The 20,217-nt window shown below is 39.9% G+C and overlaps 1 protein-coding gene across 1 annotated transcript in view; it reads right to left on the bottom strand.

The window, feature by feature from the left end:
- Window positions 1-20,217, bottom strand: part of LOC120049054 (ankyrin repeat and BTB/POZ domain-containing protein BTBD11-A-like) — a 191,620-nt gene that overhangs the window by 133,344 nt on the left and 38,059 nt on the right. The window contains exons 2-3 of the mRNA XM_038995312.1: window positions 8,256-8,405; window positions 2,724-2,928 (exon numbers count right to left, since the gene is read on the bottom strand). Of these exons, the coding sequence (XP_038851240.1) occupies window positions 2,724-2,928; window positions 8,256-8,405 (355 nt within the window). The remainder of the gene's footprint in view (window positions 1-2,723; window positions 2,929-8,255; window positions 8,406-20,217) is intronic.

The following is a 20,217-nucleotide window of genomic DNA, read 5'->3' as shown; positions in this document are numbered from 1 at the left end:
AAACACAATATAGCGTTATCTTAGCTTACTACAATAGTCAGTCACACAGCAGCATTGATTCAAGGCAAAAATAGCAATAACGTTTGTAGCTCCCTCCAGTAACCACGAGCACAACCGTTCCTTGATTTTAACTGGCGGCTTTATTCTGTAGATTAGTCAGAATTATCACCTTCCTTGAGAACTATAAAGTAAATGAAAAATACAGTTAAGCATACTCTTACAACCTTATCTTACGAGTGACTTATTAGCTTGGTATAACTAGAAGTGCTTACATACATAAACAGTTTAGCCGGCGCTATAACAGTATTAGATTAAACACATGAATAAAGGAAAAATACCTCATTGGCTGCTTATTACAGAAGGGAGGAAATCAAACTTCACACTTATTATTCCTGGCATGAATTCACGCTTCATCCTTAATTATTATAACGTTACCATCCTAACATATACGCTTCAAACTTTATGAACTACACCCGATGACATGAAAACTTAGCTAACACAGCGCGGGATTGCCTTCCCTCCAAAAGTGTGTTGCTACAATAAGAATCCCCGTTACAACAGTTATTAGCTACGTAGTTCCGCTTGTCTTATCATTTCCCGCACAGCGGACACGTAAACAATTCAAACACAAAACAACGACATAACCTGTAAGTCTAACTGTCAGTTACAACGTTATAAACCACCAAACGCTATTAATTTTTTCACTTACCTTCTCAGAATTCTTCAGATGACAGTCCTGTAACATCATATTACACAATTCATATAGAGTTGGTTCGAAAATGTGCATATTTAGCCGCACAATTCGTGGTTACACACCGTGATTAGTGGGCAAACAATCAAGCAATCTGTCCTGCGCCATCTTGGAAAGGCACCTACTCTTATCGAAAGCTATTCATAAACTTGACTAAAAAAATACAGGTTGGACAGCAATTGAAAGACAAATTAGTTCTTAATGCAATCGCTGAGTTAGATTTTTAAAATTAACGTTATTAGACATACAGTGTGCGTTACAGCCAGACTAGTGCCGCAAAAATGGCGGACAAATACGTTTACATTTTTCCACATAAATACGGAATAACATCATAAATAGCTCTTACTTTTGGACGAGCTTCCATCAGAATCTTGGCGAAGTGGTCCTTTGTCCAAAATAATTGTTGCTTGGTTGTAAAACGTTGTGTTCAAATTCGGAAGTAGCAGCTAACAAGTAGCTATAACAAACAGCATGCCCAAAACTTTATACTCAATACTAAGGAAATTCCGAAAATAGCAATATACTCGCATAAACTGATATAACTCGGTTTAAAATAACTTCGTTATGATGTTTCTAACACCTATAACGAATTAAATTACAGACGGATATATCTAAGGACGATAACTGAGCGTTCCAAAATGCCATCCTGAGGTCTTGCTTTGCGTAATGGCGAGCGTTGAAAAGATAGGTCCTCTCGCTCCTTGGCCTTTTATAAACTCTGGGAACTACGCAGAAAGTCCATTCCACTTCTCATTGGTTACTGACATCCAGGGGAAGGCGGGTGCAGTTCATGTCGACCCATAGGATACATACAGATCTTTAAACTGATCCGAGAGCAGAGCCTAGTTTTCAGACCTTCGCAGTTCCTGTCATGGATTTTGCTGCAGAGAGAGTTCTGTTTCACCCACAGACATAATTCCAACGGTTTTAGAAACTAGAGAGTGTTTTCTATCCAATAGTAAGAATAATATGCATATTGTACGAGCAAGAATTGAGTACGAGGCCGTTTACATTGGGTACACATTTGTGCTATGTCGAAATGGCACCCCCCTAGTGGCAAGAAGTTAATGTAGCAACGGGTTCCTGGAGTGGAGGTGAAGCTTAGTCGGGCGTGGCTTTAAGATAACTTTTTGGGTGGCCACCCGTTGGCAAAAATGTAATTCCTGTTCATTTGTTCTGTTGTCATCAAATCTTAAAAACCGACAGCTTTGAAAACAGTAAAAATTAAGAAAAACCCTTGAATGAGTAGGTGTCCAAGTCTTCTTAAACTTCTGATTTATTAACAAATAATCTACAATACACAATTTTGACTTAGAGCTTTTTCATTTTAAAAAGCGAGACATTTCATCAAGTTGAGTGTGTAATGTGTATCTAATGAAGTTAACAGAGGTGTATGAGTTTCTTTAGAACCTATGGAAATATTGGAATAGTTACCAATTTGTATGTAATCAATGATATTAATATTAGAATATGCAAAATGCATCAATATTCAAGGAACATTTTAATTAGTAGTGTACGAACATACCATGATAAACAGGAAATAATATGCTGATGGGTGACCAAAAATAACTCTGATAGCCACGCCGCCAATCTGACAGCTACAATATATTATTAGAGAGTTCCAAATTTAAACCCTCACATCATAAAAAGGTTCAGGTTTGAACCTTTACACCAGATTACCTCAAGGAACTTTTTTCAACTGGAAAGGTTCCACCGGTGTAGCAACCCAAACGGTTCTTCCAGGCACCTTTATATCTAAGAGTGTATTATGGGTAGTGCCACGTTCTTACCAACTCAGCAACAAAGGAGCAAATAAGTGAGATTTACATTGTTTTCCATTGCTAGTGCTACACACTTTTGCTCCATATTTAACAAGCATGCATGTATATATGTATGTATGTATGTATGTAAATGATTAGCCACCTCAAATAAATGCCACTTCTTTGATGTTATAGAGCAAGGTTGGACTCACCTCTCGATCTGCAGGGTGACTTTGGAGGGCTCCAAGTTGGGGTTCTCCCACTCTATCTGGGGACATTGCATGAAGTAGCAGAGAGTGTAGAGTGCCTCAGGCTCCCAGTTCACCGAGCCGCTCTTCTGGTGGACTGGCGTGCCGTTACTAGGGTTCTTAATCCGCAATGGCTGGAGATAGTGCATGGCCCGTGACACCAAATCACCTACAAGGGAAAAAAAACAAGGGATTTTTGGTTTGTACAGTAGCAGTCAAAAGTTTGGACACCTACTCATTCAAGGGTTTTTCTTAATTTTTACTGTTTTCTACATTGTAGAATAATAGCGAAGACCATCAAAACTATAAAATAACACATGGATTCATGTAGAAACCAAACAAAAGTGTTAAACAAATCGAAATATATTTTATATTTGAGATTCTTCAAATAGCCACACTTTGCCTTGATGACAGCTTTTCATACTCTTGGAATTCTCTCAATCAGCTTCATGAGGTAGTCACCTTGGATGCATTTCAATTAATAGGTGTGCCTTGTCAAAATTTAATTTGTGGGATTTATTTTCTCCTTAATGTGTTTGAGCCAATCAGTTTTGTTGTGACAAGGTAAGGGTGGTATACAGAAGATAGCCCTATTTGGTAAAAGACCAAGTCCATATTATGGCTAGAACAGCTCAAATAAGAAAAGAGAATCGACAGTCCATCATTCATTTAAGACATGAAGGTCAGTCAATCTGGAACATTTCTAGAACTTTGAACGTTCCTTCAAGTGCAGTCGCAAAACCCATCAAGCGCTATGATGAAAACTGTCTCTCATGAGGACCGCCACAGGAAAGGAAGACCCAAAGTTACCTCTGCTGCAGAGGATAAGATCATTAAAGTTACCAGGCTCAGAAATTGCAGCCCAAATAAATGCATAAATGCATCACAGAGTTCAAGTAACAGACACATCTCAACATCAACTGTTCAGAGGTGACTGCGTGAAATCAGGCCGTCATGGTCAAATTGCTGCGAAGAAACCACTACTAAAGGACACCAATATGAAGAAGAGACCTGCTTGGGCCAAGAAACATGAGCAATGGACATTAGACTTGTGGAAATCTATCCTTTGGTCTGAAGAGTCCAAATATGAGGTTTTTGGTACCAACCGCCGTTTCTTTGTGAGACGCAGTGTAGGTGAACGGATGATCTCCGGATGTGTGGTTCCCACCGTGAAGCGTGTGGGGGTGCTTTGCTGGTGACACTGTCTGTGATTTATTTTTAATTCAAGGCAGACGAATCCAGCATGGCTACCATATCATTCTGCAGCAATACGCCATCCCATCTGGTTTGCACTTAGTGGGACTATCATTTGTTTTTCAACAGGACAACGACCCAACACCTCCAGGCTGGAAAGGGCTATTTAACCAAGAAGAAGGGTGATGGAGTATGCTCTGCATAGTTGGTAACCCCTTCAAGACTATTGGAAAAGCATTCCAGGTGAAGCTGGTTGAGATAATGCCAAGAGTGTGCAAAGGAGAGAATGCCAAGAGTGTGCAATTCTGTCATCAAGGCAAAGGGTGGCTACTTTGAAGAATCTCAAATATAAAATTATATTTTGATTTATTTAACACTTTTTGGATACTACATGATTCCATATGTGTTATTTCATAGTGTTGATGTCTTTACTATTTTTCTACAATGTAGAAATAGTAAAAATAAAGAAAAACCCTTGAAATAGTAGGTGTGATACTGTACATTTGTTTACCTTGAGGACAATTTTTTTTAATGTATTGTGTATAGTGTATTCACACCGGGTATAAACTTTAAATCCTTTGTCACAGGGAGGCCAAAAAGATAATCAAGGACAAAAACCAACCAAGCCACTGCCTGTTGACCCTGCTATCTTCCAGAAGGCGAGGTCAGTACATGTGCAGCAAAGCTGGGACCGAGAGACTGAAAAACAGCTTCTGTCTCAAGGCCATCAGACTGTTAAATAGCCATCACTAGCACAGAGAGGAAGCTGCCTACATACAGACTTGAAATCATTGGCCACTTTAATAAATTGAACACTAGTCACTTAATAATGTTTACATATCTTGCATTACTCATCTCATATGTATATACGGTATTCTATACTATCTATTGCGTCTTAGCCTATGCCACTCTAAATTGCTCATCCATATATTTATGTATTCTTATTCCATTCATATACTTAGATTTGTGTGTATTAGGTGTTTTGTTGTGAAATTGTTAGATATTGCTGCACTGTCGGAACTAGAAGAACAATTATTTTGCTACACTCGCAATAACATCTGCTAAACACATGTATGTGACCAATAACATTTGATTTGAAAAGGTTTATAATACCTGTTTAATCTCAGAACCTAAATCAAATATTGTGTGCTCTGGCCAGCTACTCAATTTGCTTTCTGGGGGTCGAGGTGTTCAAATATGTACTGAACAAAATCAGCAGACAACTACCACCCCTCTCTAAGCCTCTGCCAAAGCCTATCCCCCTCCATGTCAGAAAAGTCCACCTTTGTTTATAATCCAGAATGCATGCAATGCACTGAATGACAATATGGCCTTTTCTGACAATGTTTTCAATGCAACTATTTTGCAAGTTGGCAAAATTTAATGTGCACCACTAGAGAACTTTCCCTGTCCCACTTCAATTATCCCTTCCATGAAATCATGATATATCAAAATAATAATTTACATTGATCCACTCAGATTCAGCAGCAGGGCTGACATACGTTCATCTGTCAAGTTACTACTGTATATATAAAAGAGTGTCTGGTCCACCTATTGCTTGACTCCTAACATCACGTTCACTCTACAACACAATAAGATGCTATAATTTTCTATGGCACGTGATTCCCTGACAATACGAAAATGCTCACACACTCCCTTGCTAAAGCCCTCACACACTCCCTCATTCAAGTGCTTTCTCAGTCACACACCTACTCACAATAACATTTCTAATTCACACACCCACACAACTGACATTTGGCGAAATGCTGGCTCAAAACAAAGCTAGTCATTTTAATTGCGTATACTCCAATACTGCAGTGAACTTGGGCTGCAATCCTCCAGGAATAGGAGAAAGAAAGAAATATGAGTTTTGCACTTCTAATCATGCTAAAACATACAGAAACGGTGAAATTCAATCCCTCAAATACATTTCATGAATGTACAGTACCTAATGGAAAAATACTTCCACACATCCAAAAAGTATAGAGCAGTAAGTCTTTCTCCCAACATATGGCAACTTTACAAAGGTGTAAAGCATATTGAGGAGGTCATTGGTGATGCATTTTAGAATAATGGGTCTGTAATACTTCAGTACAAAAGAGTTGCTAATCATTCCCTCTCACATTTTCAGTGCCCTTAGTGGAGTTTGTTTTCACTTTCTGTTATCTTTTAGGAGTGCAGACGATTTATGTATCAGCCATTCTTTTCCTACTCCTTGGGGATTTTCTTCAAAAGCCTTGAGTGGTCATGAAGGAACATTTGGGAGATTTGCATTAGAACTCTATTTCTTTCATTACTCTGTTTGGATCTCTCATTCATCGTTGGAAGAAAATTGTTTATACTTGTGGTGACTTTTCAAACCCAGGTCCTACATGTACTATCTTAACTACTGCTACAGTATGTGATGTCTTACAGTCTTGCTGTCTTACACAACATGTTTAAAAAAAAATGTTTTACCTTTATTTAACTAGGCAAGCCAGTACTGAACAAATTCTTATTTACAATGACGGCCTAGGAACAGTGGGTTAACTGCCTTGTTCAGGGACAGAACACCAGATTTTTACCTTGTCAGCTCGGGGATTTGATCTAGCAATGTACTGTAGGAATCAACATGTTAATTAGGATTGGCCACTCAGAATGGAAATAAGCCGCATTATTTAAATGCATTTAAACCATTTAAATAGTAACTGTGACAAATTCAGACATAATTTTGCGTAAAAGTTCTCCTTCCTTCCTGTTCATTCGTTATGGGTCTTACATGTTGGGCTTGTTTAATTATAGAACCCATGACTTTCAATAAGACAATGTCGACATTATTAACTACAGATCATTTTAGGCACTCTGCTTTTATTGGATAATCTTTGACTCCCAACACACACAGATCTGATGTTAGAAATCTGACTGGTTTCTGGCATCAGTATCCAAAACTGCTTTGAGCAAGGCACTTAACTGCTCCGGGGGTGCTGCCTTGCTGCTGACCCTACGGCTGACCCTGTGCTTCCAACCTGTCAGGTTGTATGAGCCTTGGAGAGTTGGGTTGAAAAGCGAAAATAAAAATGGTCGTTCTCAACAATGAATATAGTATTCTTCTATACACATAAATATGCCCAAAACATGCCCATATACACATAAACATGCCCAAAACATACCCCAATAGTCAATAGTCAATTATACTGAACAAAAATATAAATGCAACATGCAACAATTTCCACAAATTGTATTGAGTTAGTTCATATAAGGAAATCAGTCAATTGAAATAAATGAAATAGGCCCTAATCTATGGATTTCACATGACTGGGCAGGGGCGCAGCCATGGATGGGCCTGGGAGGGCATAGGCTCACCCACTGGCAAGCCAGGCCCACCCACTGGGGAGCCAGGCCCACCCACTGGGAAGCCAAGACCTGCAAGTCAGAATGAGTTTTTCCCCATAAAAGGGCATTATTACAGACATAAATACTCCTCAGTTTCATAAGCTGTCTGGGTGACTGGTCTCAGACGATGGCGCAGGTTAAGATGCCGGATGTGGAGGTCCTGGGCTGGCGTGGTTACACGTGGTCTGCAGTTGTGAGGCCGGTTGGATGTACTACCAACTTTTCTAAAATGATGTTGGAGTGCATTGCATGTCATTCAGTGCATTGCATGCATTCTCTTATGGTAGAGAAATGAACATTCAATTCTCTGGCAACAGCTCTGGTGGACATTCCTGCAGTCACCATGCCAATTGCACGCTCCCTCAACTTGAGATATGTGGACGAATTTTGTGTAGAGTGGCTTTTTATTGTTCCCAGCACTAGGTGCACCTGTGTAATGAGCATGCTGTTTAATCAGCTTTTTAGTATGCCACAACTGTCAGGTGGATGAATTGTCTTGGCAAAGGAGAAATGCTAACTAACAGGTATGTAAACAAATTTGGCCACAACATTTGCGAGAAATAAGCTTTTTGTGCGTATGGAAAGTTTCTGCATCTTTTATTTCAGCTTATGAAGCATTGGACCAACACTTTACATGTTGCATTTATATTTTTGTTCAGATAAGATCTATTTGAAATACGACAGAGAGAAGACAAAGGGTCAGAGGTGGGGTTCAGCCTTTCAAGTCAAGCGTAAACACCGTCAAGCCTGTGACCCTTGCATTAAGCACCCACCACAGGACTCATAAACAGGTGTTGGAACAGCTGTAATAACATAGTTCCCGGACAGGGTATGTCCTGGAGTTATGGATCTCTCCCATTAGAGAGAGGGAGAGGAACGACAAAGGTCTTGATTAACGTCTACTGCAATGGTAGTAAAAATCAAACTTACTGAGCTCTGCGATGCTTCCCACACGGGTAGCCAGTAGGGTCTGTTCCAGGTTGCAGAGTTCGGCCTGATTGTTGGCATTGCCCTTGTCACCCTTCCCAGAGCGCTGCTGGTCCCGGTGCAGGGTCAGATTTTCCGGCAAGCTCAGCACACCTGGTGAGGGCACATGACAGAGGTTAGAGGTCAGGGGTGAGTACACAAAAAAAGGTATTGAATTGTTCTTTGTCAGGGGTGATGGTTCTTTACTGCTGTGATGGTTGTGTCGAACCATACTGTTCTTTCCCTCTCCTCCATGACATGACATGCTACACTGTTAAAACCTCTTGGAAATAGGGGGCAACCTTTTCATTTTTGGATAAAATTGTGCCCAATTTAAACGGCCTCGTACTCTGTCCTAGATCATATGATATGCATAGTATTATTACTATTGGATAGAAAACACTCTGAAGTTTCTAAAACTGTTTGAAATATATCTGTGAGTAAAACAGAATTCATTTGGCAGGCAAACTTCCAAACAGGAAGTGGAAATTCTGAAATGGGTCTCTATGAAAGGCATCGCCTATTCAATTGCCTTGTATTTATGGATCTGTATGCACTTCATAGGCCTTCCACTAGATGTAAACAGGCAGTAGAACGTGGAATGAAGTGTCTAGCCTTATTTGGGACCGGATGAGAGTCTTTGGAGTGAGAGGTCAGCCATATTGGCAGTATTTGGCTACGCACTTGGGCATGTCATATCTTTGTCTGCAATGCGTTAGGTAGACACGAAGAAATGCTCTGTCTGGGACGTTATTGGATATATATGAGAAAAACATCCTAAAGATGGATTCTTAACTGAGTTTATTCGACTTTTATTATCACTTTTTGAATTTTTCGTTCATGCGTCAAATCTTCATGGACACGTGAGCTACACATGCTAGCCAAAGTTGCTAATTCGACAGAAGAAATGGAAATTCTAAAACAAAACAACAATTTATTGTGGAACTAGGATTCCTGGCACTGCATTCTGATGAAAGTTCATCAAAGGTAAGGGAATATTTATGATGTTATTTCGTATTTTTGTTGACTCTGTTGACTCCAACATGGTGGAGAATGGCTGAGCGCTGTCTCAGATTATTGCATGCTGTGCTTTTTACTAAAGTTATTTTTTTAAATCTAACACAGCGGTTGCATTAACCTCTTTGGGCTGCAGGGGCAGTATTGAGTAGCCTGGATAAAAGGTGCCCATTTCAAACGGCCTCGTACTCAATTCTTGCTCGTACAATATGCATATTATTATTACTATTGGATAGAAAACACTCTCTAGTTTCTAAAACCGTTTGAATTATATCTGTGAGTAAAACAGAACTCATTTTGCAGCAAACTTCCTGACAGGAAGTGGAAAATCTGAAATCGATGCTCTGTTCTAGGGCCTGCCTATAAATGTGCTTGATATTTATTAGTATACATGCACTTCATATGCCTTCCACTAGATGTCAACAGGCAGTGAGAGAAGAAATGGAGTGTATAACATCATCTGAGGTCGAATAAAAGCTCTTGGCATGACGTGACCCCAATTTCCTGTTTTCTGGAACACGCGAGAAGTGACCTGCTATTGCCTTCTGTAAAGCTGTCGTTATAGACGACTAATATCTCCGGCTTTGATTTTATTTGATACATGTGACAATATCATCGTAAAGTATGTTTTTTCAATATAGTTTTATTAGATTATTGAAATTTTTCGGGACGTTAGGCGTGTTGCTTTGTCTGTGTATGTTCAGGAAGGAGAGCTTCGCGCCACTTTGCTAGCTTTCCGTGCTAATTGACTAGAGAAGAGGACATTCTAAATCCAAACAACGATTGTTCTGGACAAAGGACCCCTTGTACAACATTCTGATGGAAGATCATCAAAAGTAGGACCCATTTTATGATGCTATTTCATATATCTGTCGAACATGTGAACTAGTAGTTTGCGCCCAGATTTTGGGCACGCTCTCGCCATAACGTAAACTGCATGTCGTAATGAAGTTATTTTTAGAATTCTAACACGGCGATTGCATTAAAACCTTTTCTCAATAGCGGGTGTTGTTTTCACTTTGTAAAAATTCGTTCCCAAATTAAACTGCCTCGTGCTCAATTCTTGCTCGTACAATATGCATATTATTATTACTATTGGATAGAAAACACTCTCTAGTTTCTAAAACCGTTTGAATTATATCTGTGAGTAAAACAGAACTCACGTTGGAGCAAACTTCCTGTTAGGAAGTGAGAAATCTGAAATCAGGCAATCTGTTCCAGGGTCAGTTTATTAATTTGCATGTATTCTATTGGTCGACATGCACTCCATACGCCTTCCCCTAGATGTCAGCAAGCAGTGAGAATTAGAATGGAGTTGCTAGGCAGATCTGAGGCCATATAAAGGGTCTTGGTACGTGGAGTGCACTCTTTTCAACGTTCGCCATGACGCGAGACAGACCTCAGGATGGCGTTCCGGAAAGCTCTCGTTATAGGCCTTAGATATATCCGGCTCTGATTTTATTCGATATAGGTGTTAAAAACGTCATAATGTAGTTATTTTAAACCGAGTTATATCATTTTATATCAGTATATTGCGATTTTCGGAATTTTCTTAGTGCTGCGTTATAGTTAGTTGGGCACGTCTTCGCCACATGGCTAATGTTTACTGCTAATTCCAAAGTTGAAGGCGACAATCTACAACCGAGCAACGATTCTTCTGGACAAAGGACACCTTGCCCAAGATTCTGATGGAAGCACATCAAAAAGTAAGAACTATTTATGATGTTAATTCGTTGTTCTGTTGAAAAATGTAAAATGCATATTCCGGCATTAATTTCGGTGCGGTCTCGCTTTAAGAAATCGGAAATATTGGCTGGAATCACAAGATGCATGTCTTTCATTTGCTGTACACCATGTATTTTTCAGAAATGTTTTATGATGAGTATTTAGGTATTTGACGTTGGTGTCTGTAATTACTCTGGCTGCTTCGGTGCTATTTCTGACGGTAGCTGTGATGGTAGCTGCAATGTAAAACTGATTTATAGCTCAAATATGCACATTTTTTGAACAAAACATAGATTTATTGAATAACATGTTATAAGACTGTCATCTGATGAAGTTGTTTCTTGGTTAGTTTGGTTGGTTCTTGGTTAGTTAGGTTGGTTTTGTGCATGCTACCTGTGCTGTGAAAAATGTCTGTCCTTTTTTGTATTTGGTGGTGAGCTAACATAAATATACGTGCTGTTTTCGCTGTAAAACATTTTAAAAATCGGACATGTTGGCTGGATTCACAAGATGTTTATCTTTCATATGCTGTATTGGACTTGTTAAAGTGTGAAAGTTAAATATTTCTAAAAAATATATTTTGAATTTCGCGCCCTGCACTTGAAGTGGCTGTTGTCATATTGTGCCCGGCTTCGGGCTTGCAGCCCAAAGAAGTTAAAGGACCAGTGTATTTTTAATTATATGTACAACATGTATTTTTCAGCAAAGTTTATGATGAGTTTTTCTGTTAGATTACGTGGCTGTCTAAAATTTCTCCGGACCTTTTGGTGCCATTTGTGACCATGGCGGCAATGTAAAACCACGATTTGTAGCTATAAATATGCATATTTTCGAACAAAACATAAATGTAGTGTATAACATGATGTCATAAGACTGTCATCTGATGAAGTTGTTCAAAGGTTAGTGATTAATTTTATCTCTATTTGTGGGTTTTGTGAAAGCTATCTTTACTGTGAAAAAATGGCGTTGTGTTTTGGGCTATTGTGGTGAGCTAACATAAATATATGTTGTGTTTTCGTTGTAAAACATTTAAAAAATCTGACATGTTGGCTGGATTCACAAGATGTTTATCTTTAATTATGTGTACAACATGTATTTTTCATAAAAGTTTTATGATGAGTATTTCTGTATTTCACGTTGCTCTCTGTAATTATTCTGGCTGTTTTGGTGCCATTTGTGACCATGGCGGCAATGTAAAACCACGATTTGTAGCTATAAATATGCACATTTCCGAACAAAACATAAATGTATTGTATAACATGATGTCATAAGACTGTCATCTGATGAAGTTGTTCAAAGGTTATTGATAAATTTTATCTCTATTTGTGGGTTTTGTGAAAGCTATCTTTACGGTGAAAAAATGGCGTTGTGTTTTGGGCTATTGTGGTGAGCTAACATAAATATATGTTGTGTTTTCGCTGTAAAACATTTTAAAAATCGGACATGTTGGCTGGATTCACAAGATGTTTATCTTTCATTTGCTGTATTGGACTTGTGATTTCATGAAATTATATTATATTCCCTGTGGCGCTAGGCCAGGCTATGCTAGTCAGCGTTTCTGATGAGAATGATCCCGGATCCGGGATGGGTGGTCCGAAGAGGTTTTAAGTGGTAGATGGTTATGTTGTCAATGGTTGAGCAGCTCTTTCAACACTTAGTTCTACAATCTTTGTAAGAGCATGTGTATTTGTAGAGAGCTGCACTGGATGAGCTGCACTGGGCGAGAAGACCAATTGCTAATGCTTTGTAGCTACAGGTGAAGAAAGCCACAGGGAAGGTTGGATCATCTGATGGGAGGGAGAAAGATCAAACTAGACTGTGTGCTTTACTATAAATCGCAATATGGTGGCAGTGGATAAGGCAGCCATGCACTCGGAAAACCACCAAGTGGTGTAAGAAGATATTTTTCCATCTGATCGACACTGCTGTCCTCAATGGCCACATAGTTCACTGCCAGGTAAAAAGTGAGATGATAACTGAACACAGGTTTTTGTTATTGGACATAAAGTTCACATACAAATCAAATATAGTTCCATTATGCAATTATACTGACAATCTCACCCACCTCCCCACTCCTTCATCCTCAAGGGTTAGGGTTAGCCTAAATGCTAAATAATTCAAATTCTAGCCATGACCAGGGCAGCTTCAAAGTATACAACACAAGCCAATACTTATTTGATGCCATTAGCATTGTTTTACAGAACTAATGAAAATATGTAGCTACATAAGCACAATTGAGTATAACACCATAAAGGGTATGAAATCATTGCATCACGTGTCTGCGGTTATGAAGGCATATGCACAGAATACATTATGCTTCACACATAAATATGGTGTTACAGTAGAAATTACACATCATGATACAGGCACTTACTTTGATAGGAACGCACAGAGCAATTATTAGTAAGGAAAACAATGTTTATTTATTAGGGGTCACCAATAGCTGCTCCCAATGCAGCAGCTACTCTTCCTGGGGTCCAAACACATTATGGCACTACATTACACAAAACAAAATGTATGATACCACTATACAACAATATTACAATGTACGTGTGTGTAGAGTGCGTGTGCATATGCGTGTGTCTGCACCTTTGTGTATGTCTCTTCACAGTCCCCATTGCTCGATATGGTGTATTTTTGCAAGTATATTAATTTTTTGATGTATTTCCATTGCTTGCATCAGTTACCTGATGTGGAATATAGTTCCATGTAGTCATGGCTCTATGTAGTCCCGTGCGCCTCCCATAGTCTGTTCCGGACTTGGGGATTGTGAAGAGACCTCTGGTGGCATGTCTTGTGGGGTAGGCATGGGTGTCCGAGCTGCGTGCTAGTAGTTTAATCCTTGTGTAATTTTTGGGTCTGTGGGACCCATTTTCAATGTTAACTAAAAGAAAAATTATACAATTAATACTTTTTTCAACGTTAGACTCATTGGCCGAGGCTCATTTTCTGTGAAGAACATGTAAAAGAACACATTTACATTGAGTTCACACTTTGCACCACCCTAAACATATATATTACGTATGTGGTGTTCAGGTCCACTGGACCCAAGGGTAATAAAAGTGTGCGCGTGTGTGTGAAAACAAGTAAAAATTAAACAAAAAGGTTTGCTGTGTCTTCACTCCCTTTTCCTCCTCCCTGTGCCTGCTGATTCAACATAGCACCAAGAACATGTCTGTGTCCCGCATAATTACCCTTTGTAGTGTTTGAAACTACACAATGCTCTTTCGGGAACCTGCACAATATTATTACAATAGATTATTTCCATACATTGTAAAAATATATATTTTCCCACACTCTACCTCAGCCGGGTGCAAATTGGGGGAGGGACACAACACATACAGTTGAAGTCAGAAGTTTACATACACTTAGGTTGGAGTCATTAAAATTCGTTTTTCAACCACTCCACAAATTTATTGTTAAAAAACTATAGTCCTGGCAAGTCGGTTAGGACATCTACTTTGTGCATGACACAAGTCATTTTTCTAACAATTGTGTACAGACAGATTTTTTCACTTATAATTACTGCACTGTATCAAAATTCCAGTGTTTCAGAAGTTTACATACACTAAATTGACTGTGCCTTTAAACAACTTGAAAAATTCCAGAAAATTATGTCATGGCTTTAGAAGTTTCTGATAGGCTAATTTACATAATTTGAGTCAATTGGAGGTGTACCTGTGGATGTATTTCAAGTCCTACCTTCAAACTCAGTGCCTCTTTGCTTGACATCATAGGAAAATCAAAATAAATCAGCCAAGACCACAGAGAAAAATTGTAGGGCTCCACAAGTGTGGTTCATCCTTGGGAGCAATTTCCAAATGCCTGAAGGTACCACGTTCATCTGTACAAAGAATAGTACGCAAGTATAAACACCATGGGACCACACAGCCGTCATACCACTCAGGAAGGAGTCGTGTTCTGTCTCCTAGAGATGAACGTACTTTGGTGCAAAAAGTGCAAATCAATCCCAGAACAACAGCAAAGGACCTTGTGAAGATGCTGGAGGAAACAGGTACAAAAGTATCTATATCCACAGTAAAATGAGTGCTATATCGACATAACCTGAAAGGTTGCTCAGCAAGGAAGAAACCACTGCTCCAAAACCGCCATAAAAAAGCAAAAGTATGATTTGCAACTTGGACAAAGATCGTACTTTTTGGAGAAATGTCTTCTGGTCTGATGAAACAAAAATAGAACTGTTCGGCCATAATGACCATTGTTGTGTTCGGAGGAAAAAGGGGGACGCTTGCAAGCTGAAGAACACCATCCCAACTGTGATGCACGGAGGTGGCAGCATCATGTTGTGGGGGTGCTTTGCTTTTGGAGGGGCTGGTGCACTTCACAAAATAGATTTCATCATGAGGTAGGAAAATTATGTGGATATATTGAAGCAACATCTCAAGACATCAGTCAAGAAGTTGAAGCTTGGTCGCAGATGGGTCTTCCAAATGGACAGGGACACAAGCATCCTTCCAAAGTTGTGGCAAAATGGCTTAAGGACAACCAAGTCAGGTATTGGAGTGGCCATCACAAAGCTCTGACCTCAATCCCATAGAAAATTTGTGGGCAGAACTGAAAAAGTGTGTGTGAGCAAGGAGGCCTACAAACCTAACTCAGTTACAGCAGCTCTGTCAGGAGGAATGGGCCAAAATTCACCCAACTTATTGTAGGGCGCTTACGGAAGTCTACCCAAAACGTTTAAACCCAAGTTTAACAATTTAAAGGCAATGCTACCAAATACTAATTTAGTGTATGTAAACTTCTGACCCACTGAGAATGTGATGAAATAAATAAAAACTGAAATAAATTGTTCTCTCTACTATTATTCTGACATTTCACATTATTAAAATAAAGTGGTGATCCTAACTGACCAAAGACAGGGAATTTTTATTAGGATTAAATGTCAGGAATGGTGAAAATCGAAGTTTAAATGTATTTGGCTAAGGTGTATGTAAACTTCATACAATGTGGGACAAGTGGGTGGACCGCCTTCCCCTAAATATCTTTGCATGTGTGACTCCTTACCACAATCAATGAGTATGGCAAAAATAGTCTCTGCTCAGAGGGCCTTAGAAATAATTTTTGCAGAGAGAGAAGGAGTGTCTTCCACTTTGGAAGATGAAGAATTTTCGGAATATGAGGATCATGTCTCTGTCAATTTAGAGTTGGACAGTGAGTTGGAAGAAGAGGATGAGATTGACCGTCAGCCAAAACCAGGACCAGCCAGTCAGCAACCAGCTCATCAGCAGCCTGCAGAAGGAGAAATATGGATGTCAAAAAATGGTGAAATGGAATGGTCTTCTTGTCCAAGGATTGACTGCCAATGTGATAAGGATGCAACCAGGGCCGACACGGATGGCAGTTACTCATGTTCAGGACATAGTCTTCTTTTGAACTGTTCATCCCAGACACCATCCAGAAAATCATTATGGACTGCACTAATTTGGAGGGAAGGTGTGTTTTTGGAGAGAGATGGAAGGAGACTCATTTACATGGATACTCTTGTGTTCTTAGCCTTGCTGGTGTTTTCAGATCCCTGTGGGATGCGGAAACTGGTAGAGAACTTTTATGTGCAACAATTTCTCTGGAAAACTACCACATTATTTCCAGGATTATCTGCTTCCGTAACCGAGACAGCACAGTAGCTCGGTGGCAGAGAGACAAGCTAGCTGCAGTCAGGTCAATGTGGGACAAGTGGGTAGACCGCCTTCGCTATTTTACAAACCTGGGCCCAACGTTACTTTTGATGAGCAGCTTATGCCATTTAGGGGCCGCTGGCCCAGTACATACCGTCTACACCCGCAAAATATGGAATCAAGATCTGGGCTCCCTCTGCTGTTTAATCATATGGGTGGAACTTGCAAGTGTATAAAGGGAAGTCTGATAGAGGAGCCCCTGAGAAGAAACAAGGGATGCGGGTTGTCCTGGACGTGACACAGGGACTTCGTGGCCACAACATCACAAGCAATAACGTTTGGTTTTACTTCGCACAAGCTGGGACAGGAGCTCCTCAAGAGGAAGCTGACGATGGTAAGAACAGTACAAAAAAACAAGCCAGAGCTCTCACTTCAGCCGTTGAATCCACGGAACAGGCCTGTCAATTCCTCAAAGTTTGTGTTTCATGACTGACACATCATATGTGCCAAAGAAAGGCAAAAATGTGGTACTCATGAGTATGCTGAATAGGGATGGGAGAATATGTGGCCAGGAACATCAAAAAACTGAAATCATAATGGATTACAATGCCACAAAAGGAGGGGTGGACAATTTAGACAAGCTGGTGACTGGCAACAGCTGCAAAAGAAGAACCCTATGCTGGCCACTTGTGATATTCTTCAATATCTTGGACATCTCGGTGTACAACACGTTTGTCATATGGATGGCATTGAACCCAGATTGGAACAGAGGGAAGCTACAGAGGAGATGGCTCTTTCTCGAGCTGCTGGGCAAGACATTGGGTAGGACCTCAAATCCAGATGAGGCAACATACCCCAAGGACCCCAGCTTCTGCAGCCATCATGAGGAGGATGCTTGTGCCCCATCCGCCCGACCCGCAGAACCAACAACTCCAATACCGGATGTAAGTGTGAGTGATGTTGTTGCATGTGTGTCTGACTCCCCTAACTTGGCCTGCTGTAACTATATATGTGAGTGAGTGAGATGTTAGTAAATGTTCATTCTAGATTGCAGCCGGTAGCAACAAGAAGAAGCGCTGCGATGTGTGTGGACCCAAGAAGGACAGGAAGACACAGTACACATGCATCAAGTGTAGGAAATACATTTGCAACACACACAGTAAAACTCTGTCCCACAGGCCTTAATGTGTGTTCAATGGGGCTCATTTATCATTTCCATAAAATACTGAATGTAAAATTTGTCCTTCAATTTGTTCATTTCAAAGCAATAAACATCAATAGTGATGAAAACCTTGTTTCATTTATATTTGTTCAAGATGAATATGATTTATTCCACCCATGTCTTGATTAAAATTGATTTTGTGTTTACAAAAAACTCACATTATCAAAAAAACAAATAGGGCTATTATTGATAAATGTGATCTAGCAGAGGTAAATGGCAAATATTAACCATTTAAAAATATACATATATTTACCCAGAACAAATTCTTATTTACAATGCCTTGTTCAGGGGCAGAAAGACAGATTTTTACCTTGCCAGCTCGGGGATTTGATCCACCATCCTTTCAGTTGCTGGCCCCACGCTCTAACCACTAGGCTGCCTACCTGCTCCCCCATCTATGCTGTCTATATTGCTTGTAATTGACATGAGTCAACATAAGTATTTTTACGTCATTGTTATGGCTGTATTGTTTTAAAAACCCAATAATGTTGTGGGTCCATCAGACCCGCGAACATTGGGTGAATAACAACAACATGAACACTACACAAGGGTTAAACAGACAGTTCGGTACATTCAGCTTGTCAACACTTCTTACAAAAACAAGTAGTGATGACATCAATCTTTTCCACTCTGAGCCATGAGAGATTGACATACATATCATTAATGTTAGCTCTCCGTGCTGCCTTTTTCTGAGCAAACTGCAATTTTCCTATATCCCTTTTTATGGCACCTGAACACACCACTGAACCGTAGTCTAGGTTTGACAAAACTAGGGTCTGTATTATATTATTGTTTACTATATATTATATTACTATATATATTATATTATATACTATATTGTTGATAGTGTTGACAAGAAGGCACAGCAGCGCTTTATTATGGACAGACTTTTCCCCATCTTAGCTGCTGTTGTATCAACATGTTTTGACGATAACATTTTACAATCCAGGGTTAATCCAAGCAGTTTAGTCACCTCAACTTTCTCAATAGCCACATTATTCATTACGAGATGTAGTTGAGGTTTAGGTTTTAGTGAATTATTTTTCCAAATTACAATGCTTTTAGTTTTGGAAATATTCAGGACTAATTTATTTCTTGCCACCCATTCTGAAACTAACTGCAGCTCTTTGTTAAGTGTCGCAGTCATTTTAGTTGCTGTAGAAACTGGCAAGGATAGTGTTGAGTCTCACTGAAGTCTGACAACCCCCATAATCTTATCATCATCAATTTCTTACAAACAATCAATTCATTTGTGTAGTGTCGCCATTTGTTGCTGGCATGTCATGCCTAAATTTGCTAATCTTGCCAGTTTCTGCTTCTTTTTATTCAGTTTAGTCACATGATTTCTCAATTTGCAGTACGTTTGCCAATCGGTTGTGAAGCCAGACTTATTTTTCATTCCTTTTGCTCATCCCTCTCAACCATACAATTTTTCAATTCCTCATCAATCTAAGGGGATTTAACCGTTTTTACAGTACTTTTATTAATGGGTGCATGCTTATTAGTAACTGGAATAGCTTTCCACCATTAGCTCTGACAAATTGAAAACCCTAGTCATTGGCGACTCCATTACCTGCAGTATTAGACTTAAAACGAATCACCCAGCGATCATACACTGTTTACCAGGGGGCAGGGCTACCGACGTTAAGGCTAATCTGAAGATGGTGCTGGCTAAAGCTAAAACTGCCGAGTGTAGAGAGTATAGAGATTTTTTTATCCACGTCGGCACCAACGATGTTAGGATGAAACAGTCAGAGGTCACCAAGCGCAACATAGCTTCAGCGTGTAAATCAGCTAGAAAGATGTGTCGGCATCGAGTAATTGTCTCTGGCCCCCTCCCAGTTAGGGGGAGTGATGAGCTGTACAGCAGAGTCTCACAACTCAATCGCTGGTTGAAAACTGTTTTCTGCCCCTCCCAAAAGATAGAATTTGTAGATAATTGGCCCTCTTCCTGGGACTCACCCACAAACAGGACCAAGCCTGGCCTGCTGAAGAGTGACGGACTCCATCCTAGCTGGAGGGGTGCTCTCATCTTATCTATCAACATAGACAGGGCTCTAACTCCTCTAGCTCCACAATGAAATAGGGTGCAGGCCAGGCAGCAGGCTGTTAGCCAACCTGCCAGCTTAGTGGAGTCTGCCACTAGCATAGTCAGTGTAGTCAGCTCAGCTATCCCCATTGAGACTGTGTCTGTGCCTCGACCTAGGTTGGGCAAAACTAAACATGGCGGTGTTCGCCTTAGCAATCTCACTAGGATAAAGACCTCCTCCATTCCTGCCATTATTGAAAGAGATCGTGATACCTCAAATCTCAAAATAGGGCT

The sequence above is a fragment of the Salvelinus namaycush genome, chromosome 6, assembly GCF_016432855.1.
Source record: "Salvelinus namaycush isolate Seneca chromosome 6, SaNama_1.0, whole genome shotgun sequence".
In the NCBI taxonomy this organism is placed as follows: Eukaryota; Metazoa; Chordata; class Actinopteri; order Salmoniformes; family Salmonidae; genus Salvelinus; species Salvelinus namaycush.
Note: the sequence above shows the minus strand (reverse complement) of the source record. Positions and strands in the feature narration are given on the sequence as shown.